This window comes from Oryzias melastigma, linkage group LG16 (assembly GCF_002922805.2).
Source record: "Oryzias melastigma strain HK-1 linkage group LG16, ASM292280v2, whole genome shotgun sequence".
Classification (NCBI taxonomy): Eukaryota; Metazoa; Chordata; class Actinopteri; order Beloniformes; family Adrianichthyidae; genus Oryzias; species Oryzias melastigma.
In genome coordinates this window covers 28,678,532-28,696,834 of record NC_050527.1, presented here as the reverse complement: position 1 = coordinate 28,696,834, position 18,303 = coordinate 28,678,532, and the positions used below count along the sequence as shown (strand labels likewise).

Sequence of the window (18,303 nt, the reverse complement as noted above, 5' to 3'; positions counted from 1 at the left end):
GATCTAAAATAAATACAGTAACAGGAAACAGCTGATTCATGTCGTCTTTTACGGTTTATTTTAATACTCTGAGTTTTCAGGAACTCTTCCTGGACAGAACGAAGGAACACAGACGTTTACTTTGAAGGTTTTATTAGAGAACTTAAGGCCACTGTGGACTGTGCAGAAGAAGAGCAGAAAGACCCCGTTCCCCTCAGACCCCCACGGGGGCCGAGGGCGCCCCCCTAAAGTGATAACCAGCAGACGACGGACGAGTGGAGCAGCTGCTCCGTTCTCAGAAACCAACACCAGGTGATAGAAAGATCAGAAAATGGTCCTCAAACGTCTTTGGTTTGTTGTGCCGGTCGGTCGGACCGGCCGGGGAAACGGACCGCTTTCTCTCGGGGGAACAATCAGCTGTCGGAGCGGAAGAACTCGGCGCTTCTGGGAAATCTCACGGAGCTTCAGAGGAAGCTGATGGCAGCTTCATCTCGGGGTTTCCCGCTCATCAGCTTCAAGGCAAAAGCAGAGAAAGGTGCAGATTTGGCATCATCGTCCTCTGGCGATGGAGGCGGAGCTCAGAGCTCCACGCCGGCTCCATCAGAGTCTAAAGGTTCTAAGGCCTCAGGGTTCACGCCGCGCAGACGAACTCAGTCCAGCGTCAACCGCTTCACAGGAAGGTCACTTTGATCCGCCGCAGCTCGCCACAGGGAGGCCGGCCTTCTGCAGCGTCCTGCAGGAGGAGCAGCGCCCCCTTCAGGGTTTGGGCGGAGCTTTGGCTGCCTCTTTGTCTATTGGTTTGTCTTTGGCGGCAGGAGGAGGGGGAGGAGCCTTCACGGCCAGCTTCAGGCCCTTCTCTGTGCCGATGTTGACGGTGATGTTGGCGTAGAGCGGCAGGTACTGCCGGGACACCACCTCGTACTCCAGGGAGTTCATCCCGTCCAGCTTCCACGTCTGACGCGTCTTCGCCAGCATGTTGAACCTGAGGGGGCGGAGCATACAGAAAGGTGGGGCTTCGACCAATAAAGATGGAGCTCTTGAGGAAACAGGAGCTCACCACCTAGAGATCCACCAGTTTATTTCAGAAGCAGAAACTACAATAATTTCCTCCTTAAAAATCTCAATTCTTCATGAGTCGAACACAAAGATACGACCGAGTATGAAGACCCCAAAAACAAATATGTACGACAGCTGAAATCGGCCGGCCATACTTTTTCTTTTTTTTTTTTATCGTTTCTTGTTATGATGAGATCCACTCTGTTATAACGAGAAAACGAACTTCATATTCTCGTTATAACATTATCTCACTAATAACCGTTACAGCATTACTATCTTGTTTTCACTAACTTTGATTTCTAGTCAGAACGAGTCATCTCCTTCTCTCAAGAAAATTAGGTTCACTTTCTAGTTATAACAGGTTAATATCCTGTTTTCGAGAAAACAAACTTCATTTTCTCGTTATAACATTATCTTGTTTTCTCAAAAAAAAACGACTTTCAGTACAAACCGCTGCAGCTCAGAGCCCAGACCACAGAAGCTGATCAGGTCTCTGCTCAGCAGGAGCGGTGGATCCTACCTCTTGGGGTTGACGTCGTTGCCTTGGTCCAGCTTGTGTTTGATCATCTTGTAGCGCCCGTGCTTCAGCGGCGGGCGGCTGATGTGCATCCCGGCCAGAGACACCCTGAAACCGACACGGCAGGAAATCACAGCGAATCGATTCTGAAGCAACAACCTTTGAGGCTAATTCGGAGGTGTGGGAATATTTTAGCAATATGCTAGCTGTTTAGGCTAATTTAGGTTTAGCAAAAATTGTAACAATATGCTTGATGTTTTGACAAAATTAGACATTATGTTTCCAGTTTTTTTATAGGACAATTTGGAGTTGTGCTGATGTTTTAACATTATGTCAGGTGTTTAAGCTAATTCAGACATGTTTCTAGTGTTATAGAATAATTGAGGTTTAGCTCATATTTTAGCATTATGCTAGCTGTTTTGACAAAATTAAATTTTTTTTTTTGCTATTTTGGCATTTAGCTAATATTTTAGCTAACTATCAGTTTCAGGTTTTTTAGCTATAAATCTTTCATTATCAGCACTAGCATCTTCAGCTACCAGCACTAGCATCTTTAGCTATCAGCATTAGCATCTTCAGCTATCAGCATTAGCATCTTCAGCTACCAGCACTAGCATCTTTAGCTACCAGCATTAGCATCTTCAGCTATCAGCATTAGCATCTTTAGCTATCAGCATTAGCATGTTCAGCTACTAGCATCTTCAGCTACCAGCACTAGCATCTTCAGCTACCAGCACTAGCATATTCAGCTATCAGCACTAGCATCTTCAGCTACCAGCACTAGTATATTCAGCTACCAGCACTAGCATCTTCAGCTACCAGCACTAGCATCTTCAGCTATCAGCATTAGCATCTTCAGCTATCAGCACTAGCATCTTCAGCTACTAGCATCTTCAGCTACTAGCACTAGCATATTCAGCTATCAGCACTAGCATCTTCAGCTATCAGCACTAGCATCTTCAGCTATCAGCACTAGCATCTCTAGCTATCAGCACTAGCATCTTTAGCTATCAGCAGTAGCATCTTTAGCGGCCACATTCATCTTACAGGATTATTACAGGTAATTCTATATTTTTAGTTAAACTTTGAATTTCGCTCAGACCATAAAACAGGTGAACAAGGAAAGAAGTTTAAAACTCAGTGTGAAGTGGGCGGAGTCTAAACTATGTTCCGCAGAACTGATCCTCTATTATTATCAAATCCTGCAGGATGAGATCATCTGGACTTGAACAGATTACAGTGATGGAGGATAAATCGTTTGAGACTTTCCCCATCAAACGTTTCTGCAGGAACTCACCTGACGCCGATGTCGTCGTCCTCGCCCCCCCAGCCCCAGTAGTTGTTGGGAAAGCCGTTCATTTTCAGGTACTGCAGAGGAGAGAGGGCCGACACCCCTCCGAAGTACATGTTGTACGGGAGCCTGGAAGGGACAAGCGGTAGACGGGTCAGACTTCCACAGGCGTGTGCGATCGACGGGGCAGAAGGAGAACCCACTTGTAGCCAAACTTGTCCATGGCGATGGCGGCGTGTTTGGGGTTGGCGTCGCAGATGTAGGTGTTGCGGTCGTCTTCAGGGATCAGGTCCACGTCGTGGAAGAACAGGCAGTCCCAGTCCTCCTCCCTCATGGCCTCCCTGAAGCCGATGTTCATGAGCTTGGCTCTGTTGAAGGTGTAGTTTCCAGCCTGGGGGGAAACCGTCATTATGTCAGAGTTTGATTTTCCCTCCAACAGCCTCCAGACGCTGGAGGAGTTTCCATGCAGGCAAACATTAAGGAGAGCGTTAGACTCCGAACACGATCCGTCACTCTGAGTTCTCCTCAGCACAGAACTGCTGGAGCAGAAAAAACAGAAGTGCTGGAGAATTCCACAAACTGGAAGGTCATTTCTCGTCTGTCCCAAAGAACAACAGTTTGATTTTCTGCACATCTGGAGGAAAAACTGTCGATTAAAACGTCAAGATCCAACAGTTTGATTTCTGTTTCTGCAGGTTTTAATAAACATAGAGTTCATGTTCTGCAGGGAACTTTAGTCCTTTTAGGATAACATTTACCTAAAGGGTGTCAGATCGTTCATGTCTGATAATGCACACCTGGAAGCGCATTATCCCGCTCATATCAGGATCACTTATAGAAAAAAAAATCAATCAGTTATTAGAACTTCAGTCACGCTATATTTTTCACAAAAAGTAGACTATTTAAAACCGGTGTCACGTTGTCATGGTGACGCTCCGGCGTGCACCGACAGCGCTGTGGTCTCCCTTTATCCTGGATGAGGATCGTCAGGAGAACATAAACAAAGCTTAAACATATTTTGATTTTTTTATTGCACCGCAATGTCACAAAACTGAATGAAAATACTTCAAAATTAGGCTTTTTACAACAACTATTAGGTTAAAATATTAGCGATTAAAATCGATTTGATTCATGAATTACAGGTCATGATTAAATTAATCGCACGACAGAACTAATCTATTTCTGAAATCCAAGAGTGTGAAGAAGGAGTCACAGCATCACTGCACCTTTAAATGTGGATTAAAATAATCCAGAAAACCTTCAAGTGTTTTTCCCAGGAGAAACAGCAGAGGGCGCTCCATATGAAGAATCTACTGCAGTAAAACCAGATCAGAGATAATGAACTCCATGAGAAGGAAACGGAATCATTTCTCAGAAGATCAACACGGTCCGACTGCGTTCATGTTTTTCCTGTGAATCATTATATAAACCTGAATAATCAATAAAGAGATTTGATCACTAAACACAAACATGAGTTACTAATAAATAAAAACAGTCGGCTGAAGACTTAAGAATAGTGAGGCATGATATTGATGACCGATATTTTCCAATCTTTTATATCGATATTTTTTAAATATGTGAGAAAAAATATGTGTAAGTTCAAAGTAACAGCGTACGGCTCTGATGTATTCTAACAAATTTAAACCTGCAAATAAATTGAAGAGGTGGTAGAAACACTATTGTTGTATCAGTCATTCATCTTTAAACAGAGAAAGTGCATTTCAGTGGTCAGAACAAATGTTAAGACTTTAACTTTAATAGCAATGTAACAAGGACGTTTTTAATACAAATAATGACCGATATAATAATTGTAAAGGAAACTGTTTAATCTTAACCTGCAAACATTTTTGCTTTGTTTTTAAGTGCAAAATAATAAAGTTTTTTACTGACATGCAAAAAACATTTGCTTAATTTAATTTCTTAATTGCAATTAGTTGCTAAATTATCTGCTTATAAAAATTAACTTTTGAAAAACAGACATTCGAGTCTTTTACAGACCAGAATGACAAAAATAAATAAACCACAAGAACATTTTTCATGTTTTGTTTTTGTGTTTATCTGTGGTTGGAGGAGATTTTTCTAGATAAAAAGTTGCATCTCTGCTCTCTCGGTTCTTTTGTATCCAGCACATTTACAGCAAAAGAAAACACTAAATGCGTCTGCAGGACGCCAACGTCATTGACTGTATACAACAGGACCGCTTATATGATTCATGTAGACAGTCCAGGGTCCCTGCTAGCACTAGGCTAACGCTAGCCAGAACGACCGGAAGGTTTACAACTATTCATTCTTAGCTGGAGGTGGTGGAGGTCACAGGTAAAGGTGTGGAGGTCACAGGTAAAGGTGTGGAGGTCACAGGTAAAGGTGGTGGAGGTCACAGGTAAAGGTGGTGGAGGTCACAGGTAAAGGTGGTGGATGTCACAGGTAAAGGTGGAGAACGTTCAGTTCTTCCCTCCTCACCTGGTGGATGATGTAGATGCCGTAGTTGAGCTGCTGCCGCTGCAGGAACGGGTGGAGGTAGTACAGCAGGTACTTGAGGTGGTGCTCCCGGTTCCGGTGTGGGATGATGATGGCCGTCTTGTGTCGCGCCTCGCAGTCGGGCGGCCGGTACCGCCCCCCGTGCATCACCAGCGGGTTCTTGGCCTCAACCTGGGCCAGAGTGAGTCCTGAGGGGAAGCTGACGTGGATGGGCCCTCCTGGAAAACAAACAGATGATGATGATGATGATGGAGGAAGGCAAATGTTCGGTCAGGAAACCAGCTGCTGATTTGAATGCGGAGCAGAGGCTCAAACTGCAGCTGAACTATCAGAGGGTTCGAGTCGCTCTGACAGTCTGAGTCCTCGTCGCCACAGGAACGGGTTTGGCGACTCTCTCCTGGATCTCCCAAACCGACTCAGTTCTCGGTTGCGTTAGAAGCAGCCGAGTCATCAGACTGGTTTCTATCAGAGTGCTCACCGTCTGCTGCTGACAGACTGGCCACGCCCTCCTGGAGGTCAGCAGTGCTCTGGAGAGGTTAGGCAACAGGGGCCAGGAGGCAGAGGGCGGAGCCTGCAGGTATGGGGGCGTGGCATGGTCCTGACTGCAACCTCAACACTTCATTTAAATACTTTACACAGAATATTAACCTAAACGGGAAGTGATGCTGATTTAATATCGTTATCGCACAAAATGAAAAAAACGATATCGCAATATGAAAATTCCCATATCGCCCAGCCCTAGCTTAGGAGCCACATAAACATCCAGAAACAACGCTTACTCCTCCCTGATAAACACAAAGACCAACCGATGATTTAAGGGGGTCCTCTGTCCAGACTGCTGCCCCTCCCTCAGAGAAATCCAGAGTCAAGGAACCGTTTCCTCCAAGAGAGTGATTACTCCAGAGTCAATAAACTGTGAGGCTCAGAGGCCCAAAGACACGTTCACAGCGAACTTTAGTCTTTGCTAGTGCCCGTCAGGCCACGCCCCTTTGGAGCCATAAGTGTTTGAGACCCAAATAAAACTACTAGAAAAATTCAGACTAAAATATTGTTATGCTAGAAAAATGTAAGTGTCTGAAAATGTTTTGATTTGAAACCAAAAAACAAAAAGAGGAAAGTGAAAAAAAAATATTTAAAACGGAAAATTTGAGCTTTGAAACCTAAAAAAACAAAATGTAAAGCTGAAAAAAATTGACTGTATATTAGAATTTCTAAAAGTATCTGCTTGATTTTTTCAAGTTGTTTTTTTGGGTTTTACACAGTTACGGCCCTGAAACGGCTCCATAGCCTAAAAAACTAGAACAATGTCTAAATTAGCCAAAAACAGCTAACATATTGGTCAAATGTTAGCTAAACCCTAAATTAGCTCAGAGAACTGGAACAATGCTTGTGTCCAAATCGACCCACTGATCACTATATGGTCCATTCTCCATTTTCTAGTGCTGTTCAAATCTACTAATTCCAGAATCAAGTGCACTAGACATTTCCCAGAAGTCTGAGATAAACTAGCGTACATCGATGCTCACTAGATTAGCAGATGTAGACCACAGTGCACTTTGGTCGAACAATTTTGAACAAAAAAATGTGTTTAAATGTAATACTCAAACCGTCCACATTTTTAGCCTCAGAACGCAGTGGAGTCATAAATAAACAGTCAAATGTTAATATTTATTTGATTTTCACTTTGTGAAATCAATGACGTCATATCTGGTGTATAGAAAAACAAAAGTAGTGAGCACAGAATTACCTTTAAAATCCAGCACTTTATAGACTCCACTATGAAGTTTTTTAAGTTAGGGGTTATCTAAATGTCTAAATTAGCCAAAACTGCTAGCATAATGCTAAAATATCAACACAAAAAATTAGAAATAAATGTCTCATTTTGCATAAACAGCTAACAGTGTTATAAAATTAGCTAAATCCCAAATTCGCTTTAAAAACCAGAAAAATGTCTAAATTAGCCAAACAGCTAGCATGTTGCTGAAATAAAAGTTAAATTCCATATCAGCTTAAAAACCCAGTGAGCATTTCAAAGTGTGAATGGCGTCTCTTTAACCCCCAGTACGGTTCCAGGCTCACGAGAATCCGATGAATGGCAGGAATCCCACATTCACACACCGACCACAGAACTGTGACCATCAGAACGTCCTGCAGACCTCAGCTTCTCATCAGATGAGCTCCTCATTTAACCCTCTGGGAACTAATCCAGACTCCTGGTTCCATAGAGGAAGTATCTGAAAACCTGTTGGGGGGGTCAGGATGAAACGCTGACGTCAGCAGGTTTTTCCCTAAAGGTGGAGTTGTTTGCCTCAAATAAAACATCCAACACCTGCTGTCAGCAGGTAAAACAGGATCCATCAGTCAGAGACGTAAACCGAGCCGAAGGACTGAGGAAGAGGAAGAGGAGGGTAACCCCCCCCCCCTGCACAAACTCCCTCTCCAAACAGGCTTCAAGACTTCAGTGTAGCGAGGAGCCTCTAAGAGAACGCCACGCTCTTTGATTGGAGGACTGACCTGACAGGGTCAAACCCATCGACAGTATCAGAGAACTGGACAGAGCAAGTCTGATGTCACCCGTAGATAATGGCTTAAACCGCAGGTGAAAATGGTCAAACCTGTCATTGATCCTGTTTATCTACGGGCGTGCTGCGGGCGACAGGTCGTACTGAACCCTTCTACAACTCAAAAGGATATTTTATGAATATATTCCTCATGTCCAAAATCGGTTCATGATAGAATGTGGTAAGAATATAAGTCAGGTGTTTATCGCTCTGAAATGCAGAATAATTCTAGATTTTAAACTCAAACTTAAAATTAAACCCACATGCACGACGCTACTGTCACCAAAGTAAACAAACCTTCAAAATAAAGTGTCAATGAAGCTTCCCATTTTCAAAGTAAAACTATTGAGTACTAATTTGTAGTTAAACGAGTAGTTTACTGACTGAAGTTATGAAAGAACTCATTAGTTCTGACACTGAAGCTTCAGTGTTGACATTCTTCTGGTTATGGAAATTCTTCAACAGTTGAAGTAATTAACTTCAGAGCATTCCGACTCACACAGCTGTAAGTATGAATGTAATCACCGTGAATCAGCTGATTCTGACACAGGAAAAAGAGACTCTTTAAACCAGATCTGTAAAGTCCTGATCTCACAGCTGAACTCCAGTACCAGCACTGATGATCCAGTCTGGAGTCTGAAGATTCAGAAACAGGATCTACAACACTAGAAGAGCCATTTGGTCCAGTTTCTTATAGACCAGAACCCGACCAGAGCCACAAAGTCCCACATCATTAGAAAATACACAGTATTTAGACTTATAGCCCTTTGCAGTTATCCTCATTACTGTTTTTGATTTTTGTTTCCTTCATACAATAAATGTAATAAAAAACTGGAACTGTGGACCATTTCAAACTTGAACTCTGATCTGTTTTAAAGGCTCAATAACAATAAAAAAGAAAATACACAATATTTATGTTTTTGTGGCAAATAAAAATGATTTCAGAAAAGGAGCTTTTAAATATCACAATACAATATTGATTTAATAACAACACTGTCTATATGTTTCTATAACTATTTTAATTTATTTTACTTTTGACAGCAGCACAAAAAGTTCCTTTCAAAATAAAATACATCCTGTCAGTTAAGGTCCTGCTGCAGCTGAGTAACTTCAGAATAAAATGCAAGATCGTCATTAGGATGTTTGTGCATCTTGTTCTCCTTTTACTGTCAAATATGAACACCGACGTAGAACTAAAACAAATAGAAAAACATTTAAAATAAACAGGTTTTTACTCTCATTTTTTAATCGTTTTAAACTGCATTTGTAGAGACTTTTATTTGAATAACTTTGACAATAAAAACATAATTTAAAGAACATTTCTACTGGATTCCTATGACAGTAAATTAAACTTTTTGCCTTCATTTTGACATTAAAAACCTAACAGAAATGTCAAAATGTAACTAACTAATCGATTATTTATGAGTAGTATTTTTCTTAAAGCTAAAGAGCCACGATAAAGGGATAAAAGAGCTGCAGGTTGCAGACCGCTGGTTTAGATGAACCATCGTTACCGTGGAGTAACTTGAGTCTGAGAGAAGTGAGGCAGAACTTTGAGGATGGAAACTGTGGAGAACATTTTCAGGAGTTAAATGATCCAAAACAAGAGAGATGTTTATGTTGTTTCTGTTCCTACTGAACTTAACCAGATCCACTGACCTCCTGTTCTAAATAAAGACACATTTGATGGTGATTTATTACATATAATTTCATTTTCATACATCCAGTAAAAGTAGGGCAGAGAATCGATTAAAAAATTAACTAATTAATCGCTAATCTGGCAAAAATTAATTGCGATTAATCAACGTTTGTTTTTTTTAAAGTTACAGTATGTAGAAAAAATAAAATAAAAATAAAATCACAGGATGTAAAAACAGTTTAAGTTTATTTAAACTGAGTTTTATTAGGCTGATCTCACAGGACGCCTGAGGGAGAATAAATATTAACAAACTAATTATGTTTTATTAGTCGTGTGCCTTAACGTGTCAACATTTACAGCCCTAAGTAAAAGACAAATATAAAGAAATAAACATTATATTACAGATACTCATGGTTTGATCTGTGAATCGTATCACCACCTAAATGATCCACAGCCTCATGTACCTCAAACGTGAAGAACCTTTATCCTAACCAACACAATGGTCCGCTCCATTTTCATGGTTTGAGGTGATCGAACGAGCATCAAGTCCCATGTGTAAATAAATAAATCCGATCAAGACACACCTGCAGCTGCTCCTCCACGGACCGGGCGACCCAAAAACCCTCAGAACCAGTACGGGTCACCCCTCGTTCAGGTGACGGAAGCTTTACTTTCAGCTCAGACCAAATGAAGACATTTCACTCGCCATGTTTTCTTGAGACAGACGCCGCTGACAGTGATTGGTCCAAATCTGCGTTTCTATAGCAACCACTCACCAATCAGGAGTGAGCTTTTAAGAAGGCCACACCCCTACCACTAGAAAGCTACACAAAATCTGTCAAATGCTTTGAACTTTGGATGGGAGGGCCAGCAGGCTCCACCTACTTTTATGGAGACATCAGGTTGGTCAGTTTAGGACTTCAAATATATAAACATTTATTTTTAACAAGAAATGTTAAAAAGACATCAGAATGTTTATTCTGACCAATAGAATGACTCGGTAACAGCTGTTTACCAGCTCAGTGACCCTGTGGTGGAGTGTCTGCCCTGAGACTAGAAGGTTGTGGGTTCAAATCCCGGCTGAGTCAAACCAGAGACTAAAAATGGATCCAGTGCCCCCTGCTGGACACTCAGCATTAAGGGGTTTGATTTGGGGGTTAAACCACCAAACGGTTCCCGTGCGACTGTGTCTGCAGCTCACCACTCCCCCAGGGGAGAGGTCAAATGTGGAGAACACATTTCAAACATCTAGGTGTGCAGAACTGATGGGACGAACTTTAGGAACAACTGGTGGTTAAACTTCCTGTTTAAATCCCAGTGGGAGGAGCTACTCAGTCCAGTTCTCTGGTACACCCAATGACCCGCCCCCTCCCAGGAACCAGACTCACCTACTAAGGGGGACGTCTTGGGGCAGAACTTCATGTCGTCCCTGCGGTTGTACTTCAGGATCAGGTTGGACAGGTTGGAGTAAACGTCCAGGGCGCCGCCGCCCTCTGTGGTGACGTTGCGGGTGGGCAGGCTGGTGGTGCCGGGCCTGCGGAAGATGCGGATGAAGTAGGTGACCCTGCGGTGGTACCCCTCCCGGGACAGCAGGGCCATAACCACCAGCTGGATGCCCAGGAACATGAAGCCGTAGCGCCACTTGGACTGGAGCGCCACCATGGCGGCGGGACGCGGCGGGCGCAAAGCCTCCTCGCTCAAACAGGAAGGGGGGAGAAGGCACTTGTGGTGAGCGGGGGGCCGAAAGCCCACTCAGAACGGGGGTTCCTCTATTGGGGGTTTCTGGGAGTGAAGTCTGATCCACTCTGGTTGCAGCTGTGGGGGGTGGAGGTCCTACATCATGGAGCCCCCTCCCTGACTGCCATCCTGAGCTCAGAGCTGCCGCCCCCTCTGTCACGCTGCCTTCTGCTCTCAGTCTTTCCTGGGGGGGGCCTCCGCAGCGGTGACCATGACAGACGCGCAGCAGCCCCCACTCTGAGGATTACCCAGCGGCTGGAGGGGCGGGGGGAGTGGCTTCAGTGAAAGGACGGGGCTGGGGGGCTCTGTGGTCCCACGGAGAGGAGTCCAGTCGGGGGGGCGGACGGCAGCCGGACTCTGAAAGAGAACAGAAGAGAGGCGGTCACTCCGACACCCCCAGCCCGGAAGCCCAGAGGACAGCCACCCCAGGCTTCCAGCTGCGCCCCCCCTCCACACAATGAGCCATTGTGAGCGCACAAACGGATGGTGTTTGTTTGTGTGAAGCCACGCAGCATGTTGGAAAAGCCTGGGCCAAACAGACCCGGGGGGTCCCGAGCGGCGGACGGGAACCGCACGCCGCCCTGAACTTCCAGATCTCCGCCACGGATTCGCCACAAACCCGCCGCACGCCAATTAGAGCTTGTTAAAGCCGGCGTGCTGAGGCGCTAATCCTAATCCCGGTGGCTAAGAGAGCGTCCTCGCCGGATTACAAATGGCAATCCCAGATATCACTAAGGACTTCCAGACAAAACAAGGAGGTCTGAAAGCCTCAGAAGGCTTCTGCTGAAACAGAACTTCCTGTTTTTAGCATTTTCCTGGATGTAAATCGCTTAATTCTATCCGGCCCTCCAGATCATTTTATTTCATTATTAATGACCCGATGTTATCTTGAGCTCATTTTTAACTTGTATAATTTTGACAAATTATATTGTTATGGAGAGTAAAATATTGAAAGTTATTTAAGGTTTAAGTTGATTTATTCTTGAATAATATTCCTGCCTTATTATTATTCATAATTATGTTAAAAAGTTACAGTTTTAAAGTTTTAAAATCTGCATTCTGCAGCTTTTTGGACTATTTTGGACTTTAGCTGATATTTTAGCTGACTATCAATTTCAGCTTCCAGCATTCACATCATCATTATCACAGGTAATGCTATATATATCTAGTTGATAATTATGTTAAAAAGTTAGTTTTAAAGTTTTATAAATGTCGTTTTAGAGTGTTTTAATAAATGTTTATCCTATTCGGCCGTGATCCAAGGTGTCTTTTGGATGACGGCCCCTTGTGTGATTGAGTTTGACACTCCAGCTGTAAACAGAAGTTATGAGTTAAATCAGAGGATCAACCTCTAGATCATCTGAACCATTTTAATCCAGTTTCAGGAACCTATTGACAACCTGTAGTCTGTCCAGAACCATCGAATGAGCCCTTGTGATCTATGACAGTCCATCAAAAGACAGATTAGGGATTAGATTATCAATACGTTTCATCCCAATTGTTAATTAATTCTCAAACCTTCTGGTTCTTTTCAGGTTTTTCTGGGAAAGATCGAGGAGATCGGTGTACGTGACACCTCCTCAGGTGTCATAGTGACCTGTAACCCGACCCGGCTGGTGGGGCGGGTGTGTTATTATTGTGTTTGTGCGCCTGAAGCGGCGTTGCATCCCAGTAGAGAATGAGGACAGGTGGGCGTGTTCTGGGTCTGCAGATCTGGGTCTGCAGGTGTGGCAGACCTAAAGGACTGCAGAGCAGTAAACTGCGTTTCCCAGCATCCTCTCTGCTCCTTCAGCAGCCCATTTATGGAACGTTTTGCACGCTGGCTGGGGGGCATTAATATTTTACACTGATGTTCACTTGTATGAATGACTGCACAATGAGATGGGGGGGGGTCCATGACACTATATTTATCTCTCTCTTTTCTGCTGCTCCTCACATGCTACAAGCCCCTCCCCCTCAATGAGTCATTCTTTTAAGGCCTCAGACACGAATCACGATGATCACATGAAGCAGAAAAGGCCCTCAGGTTCCTGCACAGAACTCCCATGATGCCGTTCAGCAACAAGCAAGTAGAAACCAGTAGAAACGCGGTTCTGATGTTCTCATGGACCCTTTTACATGTAAATGCAGCAGAACTGCAGTGTGTTACAGGTTCTGTTTCCAGAAAAATCAAGTACAAATATTTGTGATGTCCAAAATCACTAGTTTAAAAGAAGAATAGAGTTTAGTAAAAATACACTTCAGACAATAAGGTTAACGCTCTGAAATCCAGAACAATGCTGGATTTAAAATATATAAATTTAAACAAATGAGAACCTTCACCAGAGAAAATACAAAGTAAAGTGTACGTGAAGGTTCTCGTTTTCAAAATAAAAGTATCAAATCTTTTTGTGGATGAAAAAAAAACAGAGTCAAGTTCAGTTCACTAAAACAGGTTCTGAAAATGGATAAATAATAAAAGGTTAACACAACAGGACGGTTGGAGGCCGACTCCACTTGAACACTAAAGGGTCTGGCACTGTTTAAAGTGATAACATGCCTTCTAAATCTTTTATCATTTTTGTATTCTGATCTCTAAAAAACGTATCATTGATAGGAATTAAATACATATTTTAACTAAGACAAACTATTCAACCATAACACATGAAATAGTCCAAATCCTGGTTGGATTTGTGAATCGTTGGCTGGTCTCAGCACTGATCCACGGCCTCACCAGCAGCAGACGGCACTACATCCTGATCAGTCTGTCATCAAACTGTTGCAGGTCATCCTTGTGGTTTGATATTAACTAAAAACAAACCCATGAAATCCAGTTTTCTAACAAACATTCAGATTTTTCTGCAAATAAACCTCATTTTGCTCCAGCTCAGGTTTCAGGTTCGTCATTGATCCGTTTATTGGCTGATAAGCCAAACATATCTTCGAGGACGGTCTTCATCACTGCAGCAGAGTCTTCCTCTGTACACGCTGCTGTTTCCAGCAGCATCTGCTTCACATCAGAGCTGCTCCACGTCAGCACCGAGCAGCTTCACACTGCAGCACAAACACCAACGCCGAGCAACGAAACACAGCAACCATCCATCTCCTGAAACATTAAATTCTGTCTTAGTTTGGTCCAAAAGTTTCACTTCGTTAGGCTCGTTTGTGAAGTTTTCCTTGACTAATGTTATTCTAAACAAGAGAAGAGAAAGTTCAGTCAGCGGGAAATGATCTCACTGCATCTTCAGTCCCACTGAGAGTCATTAAAGCCTTCCCTCTCCTTTGAGGGGGGGGTTCTGGTGCAAACACTCGCTGGTTACCTGGCAGGGACTCGGAGCTGCTGCACAGAACACGGCGTGCAGAACCAGAGCTTTCTGCAGCACATTCATGCAGAAGCTGCTTTTCCTGAAACAACATTTACCGTCATGCCGCTGCACACCTGAAACAAACTGCTTTTTTACAGTTTTACATGCGTTTTGAATTTGTGAGGAAGATTTGACTGGCGCACATCCCAGGACGGCTTCAGTTCTGTGGTTGAACTAGTTCTTCTGATGGATCTTTTTGTCAGAATGAAATAAGGAAAAAAAAAAAAAAGTTTGGGAAAAACCCAAAACTGTGAGCTCCAAACAGCTTCTGATGATTAATGAACAGATCGTCCAGGAACACACAGACGGACTGGAGACTTCATCAGAAACTCCACCTCGGCGCCGACACAAGAGGAGGAGACGCTCCTGTCGCATATGTGACCACCAGGCCGCCGTTTGTCCGTTGAAAATAGATCTCCACCAATCATAGCTGTGTACTCAAGAGGAGGAAAACAACTGCTGCCGCCACGGGCTGGGGGCCCAGCTCAGGTTTCCCCCATCTGAGCCTTTGCATCCCAAACAAAACAACCCATGCTGAAGCTTGATGAGGATGAGGAGCGCCGCCGCACGGCCATCAAACGGCTGCTTTTAGAGACGGGGCATNNGGGGGGGGGGGGGGGTAAAGGCTGAGCCCAACAGGTGGTGCAGCGCTTCCTTCATCCACCGGTTCTGCTCCAGAACATTCCAGAACAAAGAACAGCTTCAGCCGCTACCTGAGCCTTCGTTAAGTCAATTAGCTCTCAAGCCCCGCCCCCCTCAATCAGAAGGGGCTTCTTCAGCTGAGCCTTCATGTGTGTTCATGAAGCAGATCGAGGTTTATGGTCTTTTATTCTGAAGGTGCTCAGGAAGTAACGAGGCCTAAAAGACCGTCACATGACTGCTGTCGTGTCGGTAAGCGCAGACGCCGAAGAACCACATTCCTCTCCCTCATATGATGTTTCCAGGTCTTTATGTAAGAGCATCACCCGGCATTATGCAAACGCCACGCAGCAGAGCCAGCGCCCTCGTCATGGAAACCGGGCCGACCATTCATCACCATCACTGCTCTAAAGGTCCGACTCCTCGGGGGGACGGGGGCGGAGCGCCGGCGTCACTCCCCACCTCCCTGATGCATCCTTCCTCCCACTCCTCCTTCAGCTGCAACAACATGCAGACTCTGCAGCAACCGCCATGGAGACCAAACCTCCACGGGACGCAAAACGAGCTCCTGGAACATCAGCGGCGGAGAGATCCACTCGGGTTCACAACGAGGAACAATTCAAACTGATGGAATATATGAACACATTTCTGAGCTGCTGGGTCACGGAAACAGATTTAGTTTCATCTCCATGATCACTGCCAGTCAGGAATGTGAATCCTGTGTGGCAGCTTTGCTTCACCTGCACAGGTGAACAGCTTCATCAATGGAAACAACCTGCTGGTGAACAGAAGAAACTCTGAGGAGCTCAAACTGGAACATCATAACTCAGAGTCAGCAGACCAGAGAAGAAAATGTCCTAAAGTTGAGAAGACAAACCCTTCAGGATGTTCTCGTTTGAGACAGCAGCCCCAATAACACGTCATCATCAGTGAGATGGAAGTTTGTTGTCCTCAGATAAAAACATCACGTTAGAGACTCTCACCATCTTTAGAAACCACTTGGTTCTCTGTTTGCGCTCATAAATCCTACTCAAACTGAGTTTGTGAACGCCCCACGCCGCACTGACTGACCTTTTAAACCCCAGCACCAAAGGACGTCAGGGATGATAAAACCGATCTAATCTCAATAGATCAATAATCGATCCAGAAGAGCGGAGATCGATCTAGCACAGAGAGCTAAAGTCTGCTAGCTTGATGCTAACGTATAATAGGATTTACCATAGGCTAATGCTTGGTCAACTTAAACGTTCATTACTGACTACATTAACATCTTTATATTAATTTTATTGGTCATTCCTTCTTCTTCTACTGGAATAAGGTGTAATGCTAGAGTGTGGTCGCCACCTAGTGGTCAAACTGATTACATCCTCTCCAGGTAAATTTACCTCCTGACCTCGTCTGGGAGGTCATTGCCGGACAAACCTTCAGTAGACCGTCATTGTGTTTGGTTTTCATGTGAGAACAAAAGTTAATCTGATAAGTTTGAGTCTGGAAGACCTTTAACATAAAGTAAATAATGAAGTTTGTCCACGAAGACTAAAATAAAACATCAACGTTGTAGTTGAACTGATCCAGAGGATTTCTGGATGAGCTTTAGAAGATCTGAGGAGGATGAAGATAAAACAGCTGTGAGTGATCTGAACCCCCTCCCCCCACCAAACAGACAGGTTCCGATCAGCAAAGACAAAGTCTGAACAAATATTTGATGGTTCATGAGTGACGGTCGGCCTTCATTCCTGTGCAGAATCAAGATCGGTCTCCATCATGATAACAGGCTGATGGAGATCTGGAATACTCTGAAATACTCATTTAATTATCATTAAACATGAGTAAAATTAGAGATCAAACTGAAAAACTACAGGAAAAACTAACAAAGTGAAACCATTGAATCCAATAAGAATTCACTATTGACTAGATTTGAATTTCGAAAATGAAATCCGTTTCTTTAGTAACTCTGAATGAACTAGTTTATCATTTATTGTGTTACTTCAGTCAATATTTTTTTTTAAATTAAGGCAGTAAATGATTGATCTGGTGAACCTGAATCCGATTAATCTGATCCGGTTAGTCCAGCTGTTAAACAGAATCCAACATGGAGGAAGTTCTGGATCCCTGAAGGATTTTTTTAAACAAACTTTATTTATGACCTACAGAACAGAACGTGAAGTCGTTTCCTCCCCGCGCAGAAAACTTTCAGGCATTGTGGGTAGGATTTTAAAGACTTTTCCCCCCGCCAGTCCCGCACCGGACCGGACCGAACCGGGCGGTCCGAGTGAGAAACTGTTCCGGAACCTGCCCGCCGGGCCGCCTTTGTTCCGCCCCGCGTCTGTGCGGGACTCTCGGGCGGTTTCACCGCACAGGGAAAGTTGCGCAAACGCGTCGAGTTAGCGCGAGCCAAAGTTTTTCAAAGGCGCCGCGCGGCGAAAGTTGGAGCCGCTGGGCTCGCGCTTACCGCCGCCGCGGGCTCTGCTTTCTGAGGGACGCGGGCGCCGTAGAAACACCCCCGTTTGAAACGGACGCACGCGGAACTCCTCAAGTGGACTTAACCAGGTGTTACAGCGGGGGGAGGCTATCGGAACCGAGCTAATCACGGGTTAGCGGACTAGCTTGCTAACGCACGCGGAACTACTTTCTCCCGCTGTAATCAGAAACAGATGTTGCGCTCGCGGGTGTCGCTCACCTGACGGCGCGAGGCGGGCCTGGAGCGAGGCGGCTGCCGGTATGCGGTGCTTCCGTCCTCCGCCGTGTTCTCCGGACGTTGAGGAGTTCGTTCTGCGTGGAAGCTGTTTGGGAGCGGAGCCACACGGCCGCGTCCCGCCCCTTCACTCCGGCCCACACCCACAAGAACCCTCCGCCTGCTCCGGGAAGCGCCGCGGGGGGCGGGGCCAGCCGCCGCGTTACTTCACTGGATCGTTACTCAGGAAGCTGGAAACTCAATGAAACGTCATCCTAACACTGAGATCCTCACGATTCACAATGTTTTTATCGAATTAAAAACGGAGAAAAGGTTTAATTGAAACTTATTTAAATGAAGAAAAAACAGATTTTGTTTGACATAAAAA

General features: G+C 44.4%; 1 protein-coding gene across 2 annotated transcripts; it reads right to left on the bottom strand.

Annotated features, from left to right (window-relative positions):
* Positions 1-115: 115 nt before the first annotated feature.
* On the bottom strand, positions 116-18,103 carry si:dkey-199f5.8 (beta-1,4-galactosyltransferase 3). 2 transcript variants are annotated; one of them, XM_024258518.2, is made up of 7 exons: positions 17,922-18,103; positions 10,910-11,615; positions 5,304-5,539; positions 3,047-3,234; positions 2,850-2,972; positions 1,556-1,660; positions 116-961 (listed from the first exon to the last, which is right to left on the bottom strand). In XM_024258518.2, exons 2-7 carry the CDS (start codon positions 11,181-11,183, stop codon positions 736-738), a joined length of 1,152 nt encoding a protein of 383 aa, XP_024114286.1. In that variant the 5' UTR covers positions 11,184-11,615; positions 17,922-18,103; the 3' UTR covers positions 116-735. The 2 variants fall into 2 exon arrangements, with proteins under 2 accessions (XP_024114286.1, XP_036071871.1); XM_036215978.1 differs by lacking the exon at positions 17,922-18,103 and adding an exon at positions 17,694-17,786.
* Positions 18,104-18,303: the final 200 nt, after the last annotated feature.